Raw genomic sequence first — 18,061 nt, 5'->3', positions numbered from 1 at the left:
AGTTACATTTTACATTTATTTAGCAGATGCTTTTCTCTAAGGCAACTTCCAGTGAACTCTGTGTAGTGTTATCAGCCCATAGACCTTATTCACCGTGGTGACTTACACTGCTAGATACACTACTTACACTGGGTCACTCATCCATACATCAGTGGAACAGACTCTCTCTGTTACTCACACGCATTGTGGGTAAGCATCAACAGCATGTCTTTGGACTGTGGGAGGAAACCAGAGCACCCACAGGGAGAACATGCAAACTCCACACTGACTGAGTGGGGATCAAACCCACATCCTCTCGTACTACCCAGGCGCTGTAAGACAGCAGTGCTACTCGCTGTGCCGCCCACCTCATGGATGCAGAGAACGTGAGAAAGTGTGTCAACTTACATGGACAGACTTTCTCACTGTACACACCCAATTCCCAAATCAAAATTTGCTTTTAACAAAAATTCAGCATTCGGAAACTGGAAGGTTTACTATAAAGCAGACATGACAGTGTGTCTAGATAACAAGGAACACGATAAGTGTCCAGCTGATGTCTTCCTGTCACAGTGCTCGACTGGCGTACCACCTACTGCATACCGGCCCCACAAAGTCACTCTGCTGTCTCGCAGGGCCTCCGATGGTCTGCAAGGCATTAAGGAAAGGGGTATTTTGGCAGAAAATGTCCAGAAATGAAGATATCCTTCAGACCTTCTCTGCAGCTATGAGGAAAAAAAACACTCCAGAGAAAATTTACAGACTGGTGTCGGCAGTGTCCGTTTTAGCCACGGGTTCAGAGACGGTGTCGGGCTGGCCGTCCCTGCAGAAGAGCACGGCCGGGTTCTTACACGCCCACATGGCGACGTCCCCTCCGTTGGCCGGGCTGGAGGAGGACAGCCTGCTGCCCACCCCGTGTCTACTCACGTAGCGGTCCCTGATCCTGTCGACCCGCGTGCGGGCCTCCCGGCTCTGGCCCTGCGTCGACAGGTAGGCGGCGATGTTTCTAGTCCTGTATCCCTCCTCTCTGCTTCTCCCCAAGAGCATCGAGATGTTCGGGTTCCTTATCACGTAAATGAGCGGGTTGATGGCCCCGTTGGCCCACGCCATCCAAATGGCCACGGTGTCCATGACAGGACTGAAGGTGTAGCTCCCTAAGGCGGTGATGATCCCCATGAGACAGTAAGGCCCCCAGCAGAAGATGATGAACACGATCATGATGAGCACGGTGGTGGCCGTCCTCATCTCGCTGTAAAAGCGCAGCAGGTGCGCGTACGTGGTCACGGGCCGAACCCGGATTTCCGAAAGCCGCACGGTCTTGCAGATGTTGTAGTGGCAGAAGCACATGAGGGCGAAGGGGAGGAGATAGCACACCACGATCAAGGAGATGCTGTACGCGGTGCCCATCCTGGAGTCCCCCGAGTGAAAGACGTACATGCAGTGGTAAAAGCCCCGCTTGTGGAGCACCGCGTCCTCGGATGTTCTCAGCACGAGGTACCAGGGGAAGGAGAAAAACACAGCGGTCAGCCAGACCGCCACCAGCAGCTGGATGGCCTTCCTCCTCCCGATCTTCTCCTGGGGCTGTCTGACGATGGCATAGTATCGGTCGAAGGAGATCAGAGTCATCGTCAGGGTGGAGATGATGCCGAAGCAGGTGTTGAAGAACCCGTTGGCGACGCAGAACGGCTCCCCGAAAATCCACGTGCCGTCTCTGCTAAAGAGCATCATGAAGGAAAAGGGCAGACAAAGGACGGCCGTGAGGAAGTCGGACAGGGACAGGGACATGATGAAGGCGTTCGTCACCGTCCTCAGCTGCCGGTGTTTTATGATGACCACGACGACGGCCGAGTTCCCCAAACTGGACAGCAGGAAAATGGCCAGGAGCACCAGAGCCTGGACGGCCACCGAGATGCCGTGGAGAACGGACGCGGGCTCCGCAGTCTTGGCGAGGCCGTGCGCCGCGGCCGCATCTCCTCCAGCCGTGTGGTTTCCCGGGGCGCCCGGGGTTGACAGGCCCTTCAGAACCGGGGCCAGAGACACGATGTCCAGCATGACATCGCTCGCAGACGCGTTGTTGTCCGCGGAGGGGCCGTCGGTGGTGCCGAGCAGCGCAGCGTTCAGAGGCGCATCCATCGGAGGCGAGTGAACGGGGACTCATCCCTCCTGCGACCGCAGCACACACACACACGAGCCGCGCAGAACACAACCTCCTGTGACACGCACACGCGTCGTGTCCCCGGCGTCGCAGCTCCGGCAGCAGCAGGGCGACCGAGTGATCGGTGCGACGAGGGCGGCGAGCCGAGCGCGCACCCCCGGCTCCCGGCTCTCCTCTCCGGGCTTCCTCCTCCTCGCCCCTAGCGCTCGCGTTTCGGTTCCTCCGCTTCCTCTGCTTCACAGCGTGACGTCTCGAGCCGTTGCCAAGGCACCAACGAGCGCGCGCCCCCCTCCGCGCGCCCCCCCGCCTTCAGTAGTATTACGCGCGTCTATGTTCGAGCAGAATTTATCGATGCGCGCACATGATTGCGGTGCGGACGTGCGCGGTCCTCATGTTTTCATCTTTCTCAGTATATTTTTCAAAAATACACTCATGCATTCGCGGCTTCGGAGTGTCCGCGGCAGTTTGTGAACAATTGATACTATAATTCTCTTATGAATTTTACACTAATATTCCTTTACTAGCCGCGTAAAACGTACGTTCCCTCAATATCCAGGAAAGCCACATTGTCTTTGACTATTTTAAGTAACTCCCGTTGCTAATATTTGTTTATTCCACCAGTATGTGGAAGGTTGTTACACCTCTGCTTTCTTTGGCGTAAGTTTTGGCATTGGCTCTCTAAACACAAGTTAACACAAATTAACTGTACTCCTTAGATCAAAAATATGTAAAGATATCTGCAAAAAGAAAGGTGATGACCGTGACATTTTTTGGTATGGACCAGATAATTCCAGATGTTGAAGTCTAATGTTTTAAAAATAAAAACAGTGGAACGTCGGAACTCGAACTCAATTCGTTCCAAAAGGGCGTTCGAGTTCTGAATCAATTTTTCCCATGAGAAATAATGTAAATTGGATTAATCCGTTCCACACTCCCAAATGATTGCCTATTTAAACCTATATACATACATACCTGATGCTAAAACCATAAATAAAAAAGTGAAAAACGCATAAATACATTAAATAAAATAAAATAAGATAAAATAAAATACAATTATTGCCTCTAATATCACCGGCTAATTGTTTTTTGTTTAACCAAATTAACAGGAGTTTTTTAACCTTATCAATTACCTGGGCTTTGTAATAGATTTCACTTCTTTAGCAACATCAGCTGCTTTGATGGTCTCTTTATTTTTCAGTGTAGTGTAAATAGTAGATTTAGGCATTCCACACTGTACAGCCAGATGAACCACGCGAACACCTCTCTCGTGTTTTTCAATTATTTCCTTTTAACCTCTATCGTGGCTCTCACTATTTTCCTTTTTGGCTCATTGCTTTCACTAGAAACCTTCTTAGGACCCATCATGATGGCTTATTTAATATAAGATATAAAAAAGCACAAAAACACGTGGAAATTCACAGCACAATTCAGCGAGATGTTCACTCCGCGACTTTGTTTTATGGGAAAAAAGACACGTCACGTGTCTGACAGGTTTTAGCCTGAAAGGGTCATCGGGTTCGAGTTACGAAATTTCGTTCGAGTTCCGAACTGTTCGAGTTCAGAAGCGTTCGAGTTCCGAGGTTCCACTGTATTCAATCTGTGTAATTTTCTTGCTTCTCTGTCTGTGCATATTAAACTTGGAGCATTAAATTTTGTATCTAAAATTTTGTTCTAAAATTTCTCTAGTGTAAAACATCCATCCAATGTATACAGTGTATATGTTGTACTGTGCACTTTCATGCAATACAGTCTTGTAAACCAAGCCAACATGGGTCATGCATTCTCACTTTATGTTTTAACTAATGTCTACATCTACAAGACCCCAGTAACCCACTCAAGATTTCAACCTCTCCCTGACTTTAAGGGCCACTTTTGTGTTCAAGATGCAACCTTTAAAGCTATTAAGCATGTCAGAAAAGAATGATACATTGACATTGACAGCTGCATCTCCTTGGAGTCTTTACTTCTGTTCATAAAACCTTTGTCATAAGCCTAAAAAATGCATTTCTAGTCCTTGGTCACATAACCTGGCGGTAGAGTTATCAGCATACGTAGGGAGACATGGGACCCGGCGCTTATCCACATCTCCTGCATATTTGTGCACAGCCATGATGTTCTGAAATTGTGTGTGAAAACAGTGAGGTGTTTCAAGTGACTCAGTAATTCCTTCCATCTGAAAGTTGCAGACATGACACTGATGCATAGATTTACATGTGTTTAGATAAACATGGATTGATTATTGATAGGAGCTGGATTACACATATGCTCTGAAACCACTTGTCTAGAGCAGGGTGACAGCAAACCAGAGCTTAATCTGGCAACTCAGGGTGCAAGGGACACAACCATGCTGGGGCTCCAGTTTGTCACAAGGCACCCCAAACAGGACTCGAACCCTAGACCCACCAGAGAGTAGCACCCAGCCAAACCCGCTGTGCCACCTGACAATAATAATTAAAATGTGGCTCTGTGACTCATTTAATGTCATTTTTGCTTATACTGTATGTTCACTTTACTGGGTTGAAGGTATAAGTATAATTAGGAGAGGCCGGGTGTATATGAACTAAGGACATGTTGTCCTGCATTGGACACTTGCTTCTCCGGCCTGACAGATGGTGGAAATACTGACTGGTGTGAGATAATCTGAGGTATGTTTTCCAAAAGAACAAAATGTGTCTTGAGCGCAGAGCGCCAAACAACCGTACTGAGAGGCGGACTGTTCCAGTTCCGCCAACGCAACGCAACCCAACGCGGGCAGCAGGGCGGACTGCTGCCACACCGTGACCATGTGGCTCTCCTGGGGCTCCACCAAATCAATTCCCTTTGTGGGCGCCTGCCTTTTGTGCCGAACCTTGTATTGTCTCACTAATTCATATCCGATTAAACGTATGAGATTTGCAGAGGGAGGGAATTACGCTGTTTCGTGCAATGCAGAAAAGGGGGCCAGACGGTAAAGTCGGTTAAACACGGAATAGAAAGACGCCAGTTGTGACGTCACAAGAGAAGCGGCGACATTGATGACCACAGCGAAGTCTAGTAAAACAAGTTCTGCCGGAATCGTCAGCGCGATGTGCTCAACAGCGCCACCTCTGGCGGAACCTGTTAGCAACAGTGAACTCTCAGTGTTACCTTTCAAACAACAAGAATAAAAACATTTCGTTCTTTCTCTTCACTGGCACAGGCTGTCTGATATATTGAAATTGACGAAATGGTGGAATGTTTTGCGTGATAGACGTTAATGTTGTGGATAAAGCGTACTTCATCTGGAAGACTGAAAAAGTGAGTTTGCCAGCGGTGAATCATTTCTATCAGCACGATGAGGTGCAGTCACATTTCCACCAGGATTAATTTTTAGCAACGCGGAATCGCAGAGGGCCCTCTACGGCTTCCGTCACGTGTCATCACAGCGCACCCATTCACGAAACAGCGTCGTCGCCCGACACCCATGTTACGTAGTGCGCGTGCGCGCGCACGTTCTATCACTTCCGCTTCCATTTCGTCTGACTATGAGTCGAATAAGAAAACCGTAGAATTGGTGTGCTGTCTTATTCAGTCAAGTTCAACTTAAGAGACCACGTATCATGGGTACGCGCGTTCAGCTGTCGATTTAATGTGGCGCTGTTTCATTCTGTGAACTTGTGGGAATGTTTATTCTGTCTGTCTGTGTGAGCAAATATATGATGAAGTAACAGACACACACACTCACTGACTGGCTAAGTGGCTTTGCTAAACTACTAGCTCGTCATGTTTTTATACAACAACAAGCTGGTGGTTTCCGTGCCATGAACTCGCCACACGTCGTTTTTCTTGGTGCAGCTCGTGTTGCTTCTACTAGTTTGGTTGGATTTTGACGTGTCATTTGAATCATTTTTTTGTGTTGCAGCGGTAGCTATGAGTTCGACCTGCCCGGGTTTGTACTGCGGAAAGGTCAACGACTCGTTCGAGGGTGAATCATGTGGGGTGAGCATTTACCAAACCAGATGACAACATCCTCCTCCTGCCTATCTTGTGCTCCACACATCTCATCTGTTTGAGATATAGCTAAAGAAATATATAAAAAATATCGCAGGGGCGAGGGCACCTGCCTCCTGGTGTAGTGATTTGAGCTGCTGCCTAGTTTAGACCCAAAGGTTGCAGGTTCAGATCCCACCTCCAGCTGTAGTACGCCCCTGTGCAAGAGACTTACCAAGTTGTTCAAGTAAAAAAATAGCCTAATTGTGTCAATAATTGTTAGTAGTATAAGTCACTTTGGAGAAAAGCATGAGCTAAATGAAGTGGGAATCTTTATGTAGATGTGTTTGCCTGTATGAATTGTATGTGTACCCGAGTGTCCGAGACGTCGGGCGGGCAGCGGTGTATGGCCCCCGTCCGGACTACCTCGCTTTTGGCCGAGGAAATGTCCGATGAGCGCTGAGGAGACTCTGGTTTTGTTGGTGAATTGGAAGGCGTGCCCCCGAGGTGAGAGAAGCAACATTCAGAAGATATGTGAGAAATGCACCGAGACCCCCGAGCTCTATGATTGGCTCTACCTGGGCTTCATGGCAATGCTACCGCTGGTCCTACATTGGTTCTTCATAGAGTGGTACTCCGGAAAGAAAAGGTATTTCACTTTATTCGGTATTTGCACGGCGTACGCATCCTATCTGCTTTGCTTTTTGCGGTGAACAGCGATTGTTTCGTGATATTGACCACTCGCAGTGTTGTCTGCAGCTCCAGCGCTCTGTTCCAGCACATCACCGCGCTGCTGGAATGCGGGGTGGCTGCTCTGGTGACGCTACTGGTGAACGACCCTGTGGGCAAGCTGTCTATCCGGTCCTGCCGGGTCAAAATGCTGTCAGACTGGTACACCATGCTGTACAATCCCAGCCCGGACTATGTCACTACGCTGCACTGTACCCAGGAAGCTGTGTTCCCATTGTGAGTACTAGTGTATGCTGTGTTGAATGTGGATTTTAAACTTCATATAAGCATCGTGACTCTAAATTCCCTGTAGTGTTTGAGTGTGTGTGTGAGACGGCCCGGCAATGGATTGGCATCCTATCCAGGGTGTACCTTGTCTGGCTTCATGCCCTATGCTTCTGGGATAAGCTCCAGACCACGATGACTGTGCCAAGGACAAATGGTTTTCATTAGGGAGTGAGAGAGATCTTCTTTTTAGTTGTTAATTGAGTTACGTCAAAAAATTTGGAGATTCTGTTTATGGCGGTGTGTTTCTGCAGTCCCTTCTGTTTGACATCGGATGTGACTCACTTTGTTTTATTCCCAGGTACACAATAGTGTTGATCTACTATGCTTTCTGCTTGGTCTTTATGATGCTGCTGAGACCTCTCTTGGTGAAGAAGATAGCATGTGGTCTGGGGAAATCTGACCGCTTCAAAAGCATCTATGCTGCCCTCTATTTCTTTCCTATTCTCACAGTGCTACAAGCTGTGGGTGGTGGATTGCTCTGTAAGTATGAGCCCTGCATTGCACTTCTGATGCTTCTGACTGATGTGTTTCTCTTGATGGAATCCAAGCTGTTTAAATTTTTTCTCCTACTGCTTTCAGACTATGCGTTTCCGTACATCATCTTGGTTTTATCCCTGGTAACTCTTGCCGTCTACATGTCAGCCTCAGAAATACAGGTGAGAGGTATTAATGGTGATCTTCATACTGTAGTTTTCATGCATTTGTCCATACTTTTGAAGAGGTAACTGACAAAATAAAGGACACATTGATGTTTTGCAAGGCTGCCACACAGCACAAGAACATTGTGCCTTTGTTCAATTTTTCTGTGTATCTGTGGGATGTGACAATTTTCTTCCATGATAAATTCTAGAATTTAGTGCTTTGATGATAGTGGAAACACTTTGAGACAGAAACGGTCTCAGGCATCATTCCAGAAATTTCTATATGTGTTCTCTTTGGTTGAAGTCTGGTTGTTGGGAGAGTTGTGGTATATGGGTCACAATTTTAATTTACATTTTTTTAAAATTTAGAATATCTTTCACTCCAAGCTGAATGTTTTACGCATTTATGCAGCAGAGCAATTTTACTGGAGCAATTTACAGTAACTACCTTCCTCAGGGGTACTACAGGAGGAGGTGGGATTGAAATCTTGGTTCTTTGAGTGCAAAGTGATAGTCCAAACCACAACATTACCTGCTGCATCAGGTTCTGCTGTTCAAGCTTTTTACTGAATAAGAGAGCAATCAGAGCCCTTTAATGATGAGCTGATGGCTGATGAGTATGTAGGGCTGTAAAATTTTTCCGTGTGTACTAGATAGGTATTCCTCAGCCTGTTGAGAACAACATGAAGAGTGGCTTTTTTTAAACCCCCCCCAATGCTCAGTTGACTACTACTTGAATTTTTTGCACTTTTTTTACTCACTGAAGTGCATATTTAGATGCAGCAATCAAGGGGTTTGTGTACTGCAACCTGACCGTAGTATTCCTCTCTGAAGTTCTTGACAGTTGAGTAACTTAATTGCTTGTCTGCTTTTCCTTGCATTTTGAATTTCCACTTTCTCTTGTTTCCAATATACACTTTCCATCCTTAGCTAGGGTCTTTCCTTCTGAATTCCATGCCGGTATTAGTTACTGTTCCTTGTGAGACGGTTTAAGTTTTTCTGACTGAAGGTTCTCCCAGCATGTCCCAACAACCAGCCCTCTTTCAAAGTTACTACATAACATACTGTAATTGGCAACTGAATGTGCTCAGCATTCAACTCATTTACATTAAAGTTTTCATTATATTTGCCAGTTACCTGTAGTTACAGATTTCTAGCACTAATTATTTAAAAACAGCAGTTTAATGCCCTTGTAAAAGCAAATGTTTGTTGGATTCCTTTTCCTCTGCACAGTCCTTCAAAAACCTTGTTGCCAAGAAGAAGAGGCTGGTGGTGCTGTTCAGCCACTGGCTGCTTCATGCCTATGGCATCATCTCCATCTCCCGATTAGACAAACTGGAGCAGGACTTGCCCCTGCTGGCCCTGGTGCCAGGTCCCGCCCTCTTCTACCTGCTCACTGCCAAGTTCACAGAGCCCAACAGGATTTTGTCAGAAGGGGGAAATGGGCACTGAGAGGTAGCCATTGATTACCGTAGCGCCTGCTTGGTGGATCCTTTGGCTGAGGTGGTTGGGGTCAAAATAGAAGGGACTCATCCCGGTCTCTTCTGTTACTCTTTTGGCACCAATGGGAGGCAATGGTGATGTTGCTGATTTAATTTGACACAATTCCATACCCTGAAATGATGTGGGCTCTGTGTGCTGTCGCATTCCTTTGACTTGGAGAGTAAATTATTAAAGCAGCTGCGTCTGCTTCTATAAAGCAAAGCTACATATTTGTACTGTAAGGTGTGAATGATTTAGTGGAAACGCATGCTTGTGGTCAAATGTCTCTGCCTCATTTTGCGTTTTTTGTAAAAACTTGATGTACACTGTATTTTTTCCAGAGTGTCTTCCTTTTAGCTCTCACATCTGTCAAAGTTAACAATCCATTGTATTTTTGAGAATTAGACATCGTTTTAATTCTAGTACAATTCCATCTGACCCTTGGAATTCAACCGATTTTTTTTTTTTTTTTTCTTTTAATTTTTTTACTATTTTTGTTTTTGCGTGATAATGACGGCAGACTTGTTCACAGGAGTAAGTTTAGGTAAAACACTTACCACCATGGAATCAATGTGCCAAAGTACTTTATGACAGCAACACTGTCTTTCTAACACATAGAGGTTACACTAAGCAAAAACTAAACTGCGTAAACCCTATCGCTTATATGCCTTTGCATGTAGAATAAATCAACATAAAATACTTTTGCTGCTGAACGTAAGTATAGTATCTGCAAACAGCATGCCTAAAATGTTTGCCTCAATATAAGATTATATTGAGGAAAATGCGATCACTGTGTATTCATGGAACTGTATAAAATGTTAAACTCCATTGTGGCAGTTGTTTTGATAACTTTCTTCTGGATTGTTAAAACAATGTTTAATTTATGTGTATGTAATTCTATTTATATAATCCTAAAGACAGCAGGCCATCTTTAATATTTAAAGAAATAAAAATAGATCTGCTATAATTAAAGGATGACTTTTCTTTTTATTGAATGACCATTTACATCAGAAGTCCAGTGTTCTACGTGCAGGTATGTACACTGCTAGCATTGGGATTAGAGCTGAGTTGCAGGTTCAAAACCCACTGCCAGCTGCAGTGCCCTTGAGGAAGGTACTCACCCTAAAATTGCTCTAGTAACATTATCCAGCTATATAAATGGGTCAATAATGGTAAGTTACTTTGGAGAAAAACATCAGATAAATGAATAAATGTAAGCAATATGTTAAATTTAACAAAGGACCATAACTAGATTGGTTTTTAGACATATTTTACTTGCAAAATCTGGTCAGGTTCTGTGTGACTGTTTGAGTGGATGGCAGAGAGTCTATTTAAATAAATCCAAAAGTTTCTGCAAACATTTATAGTGACAGCAGTTGTCATGACTTTTTTAAAGGCACTTTTTAATGGCCAGATTATGTCCTCCAGTCCCTCCCTCAGTTTAATAATTGTCTGGTGGTGTTCTGGACTCACCCTGGACTTTTATTAAGTACTACAGAGATGGAGACAGGACCCTTTTACTACTGCTCCTGTGCTTCTCTGAAGGTACTCACCAGTTCACTACCTTTCTGACAGTGTTAACTGTATAAATCGGAACAAAAAACGTGGTGAAAATACAATATGCGACACAGCAGGGTGTGCTGGCTTCAGTAAGTGACCAGGTAGGGTGTGGTGTTGGCTGGGATTACAGGTACCTTTTATTTTTTCTTCCTATAACAACAAAAATAAAGCCTATAAAATTCAATAAGAATTAAGTGCCAAAAACTTGATAAGACCGAAACTCGCAAAAAAGAAGGCAATGGCTGAACCAAAGATACTCGCAGCATCAGAGCCTTAAAAACGCAAAACCCCCTTCACCTCTCTGAGTCCACACACAAAGAGTCATCTTTGGCTGCATCTGGTACTCATTGTTTCTTCAACACAGTTCCCGTATGCAGTTTCTCATCTTGGAGATCAGGTCTGATTATTACGGTTAATTGAAACCCTGTGATTTTAAGAGGATGGATAATGAGCAAAAAAATGTGTTGCACCTTACAATGGTGTAGCTACCCAGTTTTCAGGTGTTCAGTTCTGTCTGCAGTGTTTACTGAACAAGGCATCTTTCCCACCCCAAATAAAGTTCCTCTAGAAAAAATAAATAAAAAAACTTTGCTCTTTTTAGCAGTACTAAGGTCCAGGCCATTATGCAATCTAGCTCATGATTCAAATTCGGTTACCCAGAGCTATAGACATAATAAATAAATAACTGGTGTTACAATAATAACATATGAATGTAACAACATACAACTGGCATGACTGACCACCAGTAACCCTAACGGAGTATATGTTGCAATGTGCATCAACACTTTAAGTATAAAGATTGAAGTTTATCTCAAAACATAATTTTGTGACAAACGGCAAATGCTACAGCAGATTCCCTTTCTTTTCAAATGTTCCGAAGTACAGGCAGTCCCTGGATTATGACGCACGAGCTCCGTACCTCTCGGTGGCTCGCGAACAGCGTCCAAATTCAAACGCCTGCTGCCTGGACCCCGTTTGTTGAAACGGGCTTCCGGAAACTTCCTATCATCTCTGCAGTAGCCGGATCGGGCCCGGACCTTGGCGCTGTCCCAACCGAAGGTGCGTCCGGGCTCATCTTTGTAAGGTGAAACGAGACCCCCTGGGCTGTGCCTCCTCACACCAAGCTGACATTCATGCGCCCTTTTGTTACTGCCCTGTTGTTGCTTGGGGGGCCCCGATGGGCGAAGTGTGTGTTCTGCAGTGTGTTACGCCATTTGTGGGCTACCTGTAGTATGCAGCGCTCTGTATTGTAGATACTGATTCGCCCTCAATTAAAGTCCATTGGAGTTTCCCATTAGTACATTTTTTTGATGTATCTAATCTGTTAAAAGTGCTAGAATAATTCCCTCACACGTTGTCTGAAACCGCTTCTCCCATGCAGGGTCGCGGGGAGCCAGAGCCTAACCGGCAACACAGGGCGTAAGGCCGGAGAGGGAGGGGACACACCCAGGACGGGACGCCAGTCCATCGCAGGGCAACCCAAGCAGGACTCGAACCCCAGGCCTACCGGAGAGCAGGACCCGGTCAAACCCGCCGTGCCACTGCACGCCCCACTTGAAACACTGTCACTATATATAAATACATCATTACACAGCACATTGAGCACATGACCTTTTCTGTAGTGAAGCACATCAAAATTTTACAGTTTCCTGTGTATTACAGCATACAGTTTACTGCAGCAATTGAAATTAAGGACTGTGCTTTAGGGCACAACAGCAGTGACCCTACTGTGATTTGAACCCATAAGCTGCTTTTTACAAGGCTGGAACCTTAGGCGCTGTGGATGGTGTCTTTGTGTGTGCGGTGTGTACAAGAGTGCCTGGTGCACTATGAAGGAACTCCCCGGTGGGACTTTGGATCCAGAGCTGACCTCCTCTTGGAGATGAGCCTGTCTTTTTTTTTTTTGTCGAGCGCCATGGCTTTGCTCATCTCCCTCCAGGGTCCTGCAGAGCTCATCTCTCCGTGCCTGAAACAGAACAGGAGAAACAATTCTGCACAAAGAGCTTGGCACAGCACCTTCTCTAGTTGCTGTTCTGAAAAAGCTATTTGTTTATTAACAACATGCGCAGATTTTGCCATCTGCTTTCTTTATCCAACTGATCTTGCAGTTTCTCCAAGTCGACACTTATTCTGTGAATAACGGGACTGAAAACCATTGCTCTGATTTTTGTTTTAGTGGCATGGAATGGAGCAGTCATTGCCAGTTCTCATTTTGATCAGTTTGCAGAAATCTGTTCCAAATTTCATAAGGGAATTAAATGAACTTAATAATTTTCACTTAAAATGTAAAAGCAAAGTGCTTAAAAACACATGAAAAGGCAACACCTGTGTCATTATGTCTGTAGACGTTCATGGTCCTCTTGTTGAAAATCCCTGATTCTGTGCAAGTCAGGCTGGAAGGAAAGCCGGTATATTCTGCCGGCATTGAGTGTCAGGGTTACTGAGTGCTACTGCAGTGGATCAGAACACAATGTCAATACCGTGATCAGCAGAAAATTAAAGAACAGACAAGCATCGCTGAAGATGTTTCATCTCACTTATGCTTATCGTCCATCCCTTCGTGTCGTGCTGGAAAAACGTTTCTGAAATTGGATCTGCTTGTTAGGCATGAATGTAATACTTGATCTTGTTATGGTCAGATATTCAGGTGTCACGTTCACGCCCACAACCCAATCGACAGCACCTGACTCCAGTTCCTGACTAACTGCTCACCCTTTAAAAGACCTTCCTCAGCGCCCATACCTTTGCGGAATCTCATCAGAGACAACTGCCCTCCTTCGTAATGTCCAGTCCACACACAAGCCTTATTCTCAGTTCTCGTCCTCTGGTTTTTGTCCCTTCGCTTTGCTTCCCGACGACCTCCACGGATCTTCGTTTTAACGCCGACCGCCGATTGATCGACTCTTTGCTTCGTCTCCTGACCTCGCCCATGGATCCCCGCTCTGACTCCGACCGCCGATCGACCGACCGTTAGCCTGTCCTCGATGCCGAGAACTTGCCTGATTCCCTGAATCCAGACAAACGACTCCGCACTTGGGTCCAGCCATCCGGGTTCCCTCGGTTCTGCATGACATCAGGTACACAAATGTAAAAGGGAGCCGGAGGAGGATGGACCTATGGTCTGTCTGTGTCAGCATCACCTACTAATATTTTTCTTTTTCTTTATTCACCAGGCAATGAAGCACCCTAACAGTTTAACTAACTGCTGATTTATCTCATTCACCTTCCAAACATCTCCCTCTATGCCAATATTATGACATCTCATCCCCAAGCTGATCCCACAGTGAAGCACTATGGTCTTAGGCTCTGCCCTGGGACTGTCACCTGTCACCTGGCGGTTATACATAAAACGACATCCTTGAGTGATCTAGAACAACTTTTTTCTTTTTTCCGTTTCATGGTAACTCAGTCTGAGACTGCTTTAGGGCAATGGCATTATGAACTAACTGCCTCAATCTGTTAAGTCCAATTAAAGCACAGCAATGGTACAATGCAATCTTGATGACCATCTCTGTAGAATATACTGCTTGTGTTGCCTCAGCTGAGGTTCTTGCCAATCCAAAGGAAATTTTACCCTTTTCTCACCCTTTGATGGTCAGATCTTACGACCGCCTATTGGGCGTGTGAAGTATATCTCACTTTTTCGGACTGCCTGTTCTCGGAAAGGTCACCTCTGTGCAAACTGCCTTTGATGGGTGGTCTTTAAAAGATCTGTTTGGCTGAAGAATAAAGTTCTGATTCCTGCAGTAAGTGAATTATTTACATTTCCCACCTGTAGTTGAAAGCTGCAAATTTCCCCCTCCAGGTCAGTGAGGTAGCAGTGTAATTTACCTCTTGATTAGCACTGTTATTGGCATGTAGTCACATTTAAAGCAAAGCAAGGGAATTCTGGAGAATGTGTTTGAAAATGCTAACCCAGTCTAGATCTGGTTGATATATGGAGAGAACTACACCCTGACATTAAGGATTATATATTTTATTCTAACCCCACACACCTTATTCCACTTTACACTATATCTTCATTCCTGATCACTTTATTCATACAGCCAGATCTCGCCATGAATGTTTGGGCTCGGATATCACAGCAATGATTTACTGTCCTGATAATGTGTCTTTAAAGATCAATGCTGACCATAAAGCAGAATATCACTAAAACACATTTTAATAGAATTATCAATAGAAGTCTGGATTAGTTTATGCCAGTGGGATTTTAGGACAGTGATTGCTGAATAGAGGAGTGCTGTATTGTAATATTGTAGAGGATTAAGAGGTGTTGCTGAGTACTCAGTGAGTGCACGTGTTCAGCTCGGAGACACATTCTTACATTATGTATGGCATCAAAAATATTCTGAAACTGTAGTGTCTTACATTTCTGGGAGTTTCTGTAGAAGAGTTGGGGTGACATGTTGGGTTATTTCCCGCTCAGTGTTGTTAAGCAGAGGCTTCCAATTGAAACTACAACATAGTTTCCAGTAAGTGTACTCAAACTTTTCAATGGTGTCTATATCATATTATATTGTATCTTATAATGCTGATCAAACATCTACTGAAAGGATATATTGTCATGTCAGCTACAGTCAGTAGTTGAAGTGTACTTTTTTTTTTTTTTTTAAAAAAAAAAATACATATCATGTGATGCTCCTGGATACAGCATCAGTGATGTAACCTGGGCTCATGGGGCGTTTTGGATCTTTCATCATCAAACACCCTCGCGTAGGTGACCTGACTAGGGTTGACAAGACTCCAGCATGTGTTTAGGTAGCTCCACCTTGAACCCACTGCTCACCTCTCTTGAACCACAGGTGTCTAGATGCCCTCCCCACGATGCCCAACACTCTGTGAGCCCTGTCCAGCGACCTTCCTGGACCTTGCACCCTACTTCAGTGGACACACCCTTCCCTCCAACATTTCAAGCAGTGCTGTTCCACCAGCTCTCTCTACTTCATCTTCTTCCTCTTGTTAATCTCCTCCATACAGTTCCAGCAAGAAAACCTGTCTGTGCTGCTGTCTGAAGCTTCTAACTTCTTCTCTTAGTGATGTCTGTGGCAAGAGAGTGCCAATAAAATTTAAAATTTGACTTTTCTTCTACTGAGACCTATCAGGATTTATCAGCACTTGTAATTATGTTAATTGACCGGTTCTGTCACCATGGTTGACTTTTCTTCCAGGCCTCACCACATGAGTGAGTTGGCTATTTTCATTTTTATTTATCTGAAAAAGAGTGCTCTTCAGCAGGCTACTAAGAGCTTTAACACATGGTGCCTGGTGCAATATTATCAAAGTGCCCTATACAGTAGTGTTGCTGATGAATATCGCATGTGTTCTTCCCCACTTGCTACAAAATATAGCTAGATGAGTTCATTTAAATGACATTAATAGTGAAAGCTGGACTATTTGTGCAAGTGCAGGCTAGCTGCACGGTTCAGATAGATGCTTAAGAGCAACCACAACAGTTGTACATTCCTGGACTAAACACTAAGTCTTGTCGACGCTCTAACCTTTGAGTGTGGCAATAATAAATTTTCCTCTTTGAAAGGTTCTACTAGCAGTTTGCTTGTTACAATTAGAAAGGTGAGACTAGAACAAATCGATGTTTGGTTGTCATGGTAACCGCAGAGCACACAGCCACAAAGAAGCGCATAGCTAGTGGTGCGTCTACCGCCTTCAGAATAAGTGATCAGTGCTTGTTGTGTAATGAGATCTTTCAGCCAACAGGTACTGTGACAATGAGGTTATGAGGATTTCTTCGCTGTGGCCCAAGGCTCCTTGTCTACAGAGGAAGCTGCGAAGTGTCAGGCTGAAAGGACACGCACACACACAGTGACCTTGGTCACATTGCAGCATTTGCTGTGGAGATGTGATGGGATTGTGGTCAATGTGCATGTAAAGCATAATTAATGTAATAGGGACACAATAAGGATGACAAAAATGTCCTTTGGGAGCAAAGTTTACACTTATTTGTATGTAAGAACTTTGAGGAAAGGAGGAGCTGTGCTGAGCAGGTGTAACAACCACACCTGCACCTCATCCAGCAGCACCTGGCTCTAGTTAAGCACATGATTTCAACTGGACACTTGGCTATAAAAAACACTACTACCAGCCCCCCCCAGTTGGGGGATTTCACTTGAGGTGAAGATGCCTGGGGCCCACGTCCCCTTTGTCCGTGACTCCTCCTCTTCTTTGTTCCCTTCACCATTTGCCTTGTTTCCCGCTTTTGTCTAGGGATGTTTGGTTTCATCTTGACTGCCGATCAACTGGCCATTTTCCCATTCCTGACAACAAGAACGAGTCTGTCCCCTTGGCCCTGAATTAACGATCCTGCACTTGGGTCCCGCCTTCCCTGTGTCCTCTGCTCCAGATGACAGCAGGTAATTCTACACACTGCCTTTTATTGCATACATTTTTAGATATTTTACTGTGGATGAAATCATGAGTAAGTGCAGGTGCAGCAGCTGGTAGTGCTGCCTCACAATGACTGGGCTATATGGGCATAGGTTTGAATGAAGCCCAGTCGATACTGGGTTTGCATGTTTTCCCCTTTGTCTGTTTCCTCCCATAGCCCAGAGGTGCTATCCTAAAATGGACTGGTGTCCCAGTCAGGGTGTCTTCCTCCTAGCCTGGTGCCCAGTACTCCCAGGATAGGCTCTGGACTACTGTGACCCTGACAAGGACAAGTGGTTAATGAAGTTGGGTGTGAAAAGTACACTTTGTTTACTATGCAGCAAAATAAAGTTCTCAGCTATAACAGCAGGCACTTTCTAGTATGTGAAGTCACCACCTTCTTTGGTGGCCTGTCCAGTTCTTTATGTCCTTCGGCTTTAGGTGCCCTACGGACATCATGGCTCTTTAACTAGGATTCATAAAAGAAGTAATGTTCCTTGGAGGCTTTGGAATGGTCTGCGACTGAGTGCCGTTGAAAATGATTACCAGGCTCAGGAGGCCGCTCAATAAAAGCCACTGATCCTTCCCATGAGTCACCGGGAGCTGCCCTTCGAAACTAAGGCATGAGCTAGACCCCTCGCTCGTGGAGGTCTTGGGTTTTCAGTGTAGTGTTTCTCAAAGTGGTGCGGTGGTGCAGTGGGTTGGACCACAGTCCTGCTCTCCAGTAGGTCTGGGGTTCGAATCCCGCTTGGGGTGCCTTGCGGCGGACTGGCGTCCCGTCCTGGTTGTGTCCCCTTCCCCCTCTGGTCTTATGCCCTGTGTTACTGGGTAGGCTCCGGTTCCCCGTGACCCTCTCTGGGACAAGCGGTTCTGAAAATGTGTGTGTGTGTTTCTCAAA

The 18,061-nt window shown here is 45.3% G+C and overlaps 2 protein-coding genes across 2 annotated transcripts; one reads left to right on the top strand and one right to left on the bottom strand.

The window, feature by feature from the left end:
- Positions 1–309: 309 nt before the first annotated feature.
- gpr135 (G protein-coupled receptor 135) lies at positions 310–2,509 on the bottom strand. Its single transcript, XM_018727516.2, has one exon. It carries the CDS (start codon positions 2,110–2,112, stop codon positions 736–738), a length of 1,377 nt encoding a protein of 458 aa, XP_018583032.1. The 5' UTR covers positions 2,113–2,509; the 3' UTR covers positions 310–735.
- Positions 2,510–5,603: 3,094 nt separating this feature from the next.
- Positions 5,604–10,144, top strand: jkamp (jnk1/mapk8 associated membrane protein). Its single transcript, XM_018727466.2, has 7 exons — positions 5,604–5,716; positions 6,015–6,091; positions 6,577–6,731; positions 6,842–7,048; positions 7,398–7,579; positions 7,679–7,755; positions 8,974–10,144. Exons 1-7 carry the CDS (start codon positions 5,713–5,715, stop codon positions 9,190–9,192), a joined length of 921 nt encoding a protein of 306 aa, XP_018582982.1. The 5' UTR covers positions 5,604–5,712; the 3' UTR covers positions 9,193–10,144.
- Positions 10,145–18,061: the final 7,917 nt, after the last annotated feature.

Source organism: Scleropages formosus, chromosome 15 (genome assembly GCF_900964775.1).
Source record: "Scleropages formosus chromosome 15, fSclFor1.1, whole genome shotgun sequence".
Taxonomy (NCBI): Eukaryota; Metazoa; Chordata; class Actinopteri; order Osteoglossiformes; family Osteoglossidae; genus Scleropages; species Scleropages formosus.
Note: the sequence above shows the minus strand (reverse complement) of the source record. Positions and strands in the feature narration are given on the sequence as shown.

Excerpts from the sequence above, each read along its gene's own strand:
- gpr135 (XM_018727516.2), bottom strand. The coding sequence starts at position 2,112 with ATGGATGCGCCTCTGAACGCTGCGCTGCTCGGCACCACCGACGGCCCC.
- jkamp (XM_018727466.2), top strand. Across the intron at positions 6,092-6,576 it reads TCGAGGGTGAATCATGTGGG|GCGTGCCCCCGAGGTGAGAG; the intron begins GTGAGCATTTAC and ends GTGAATTGGAAG. Across the intron at positions 7,756-8,973 it reads TGTCAGCCTCAGAAATACAG|TCCTTCAAAAACCTTGTTGC; the intron begins GTGAGAGGTATT and ends TCCTCTGCACAG.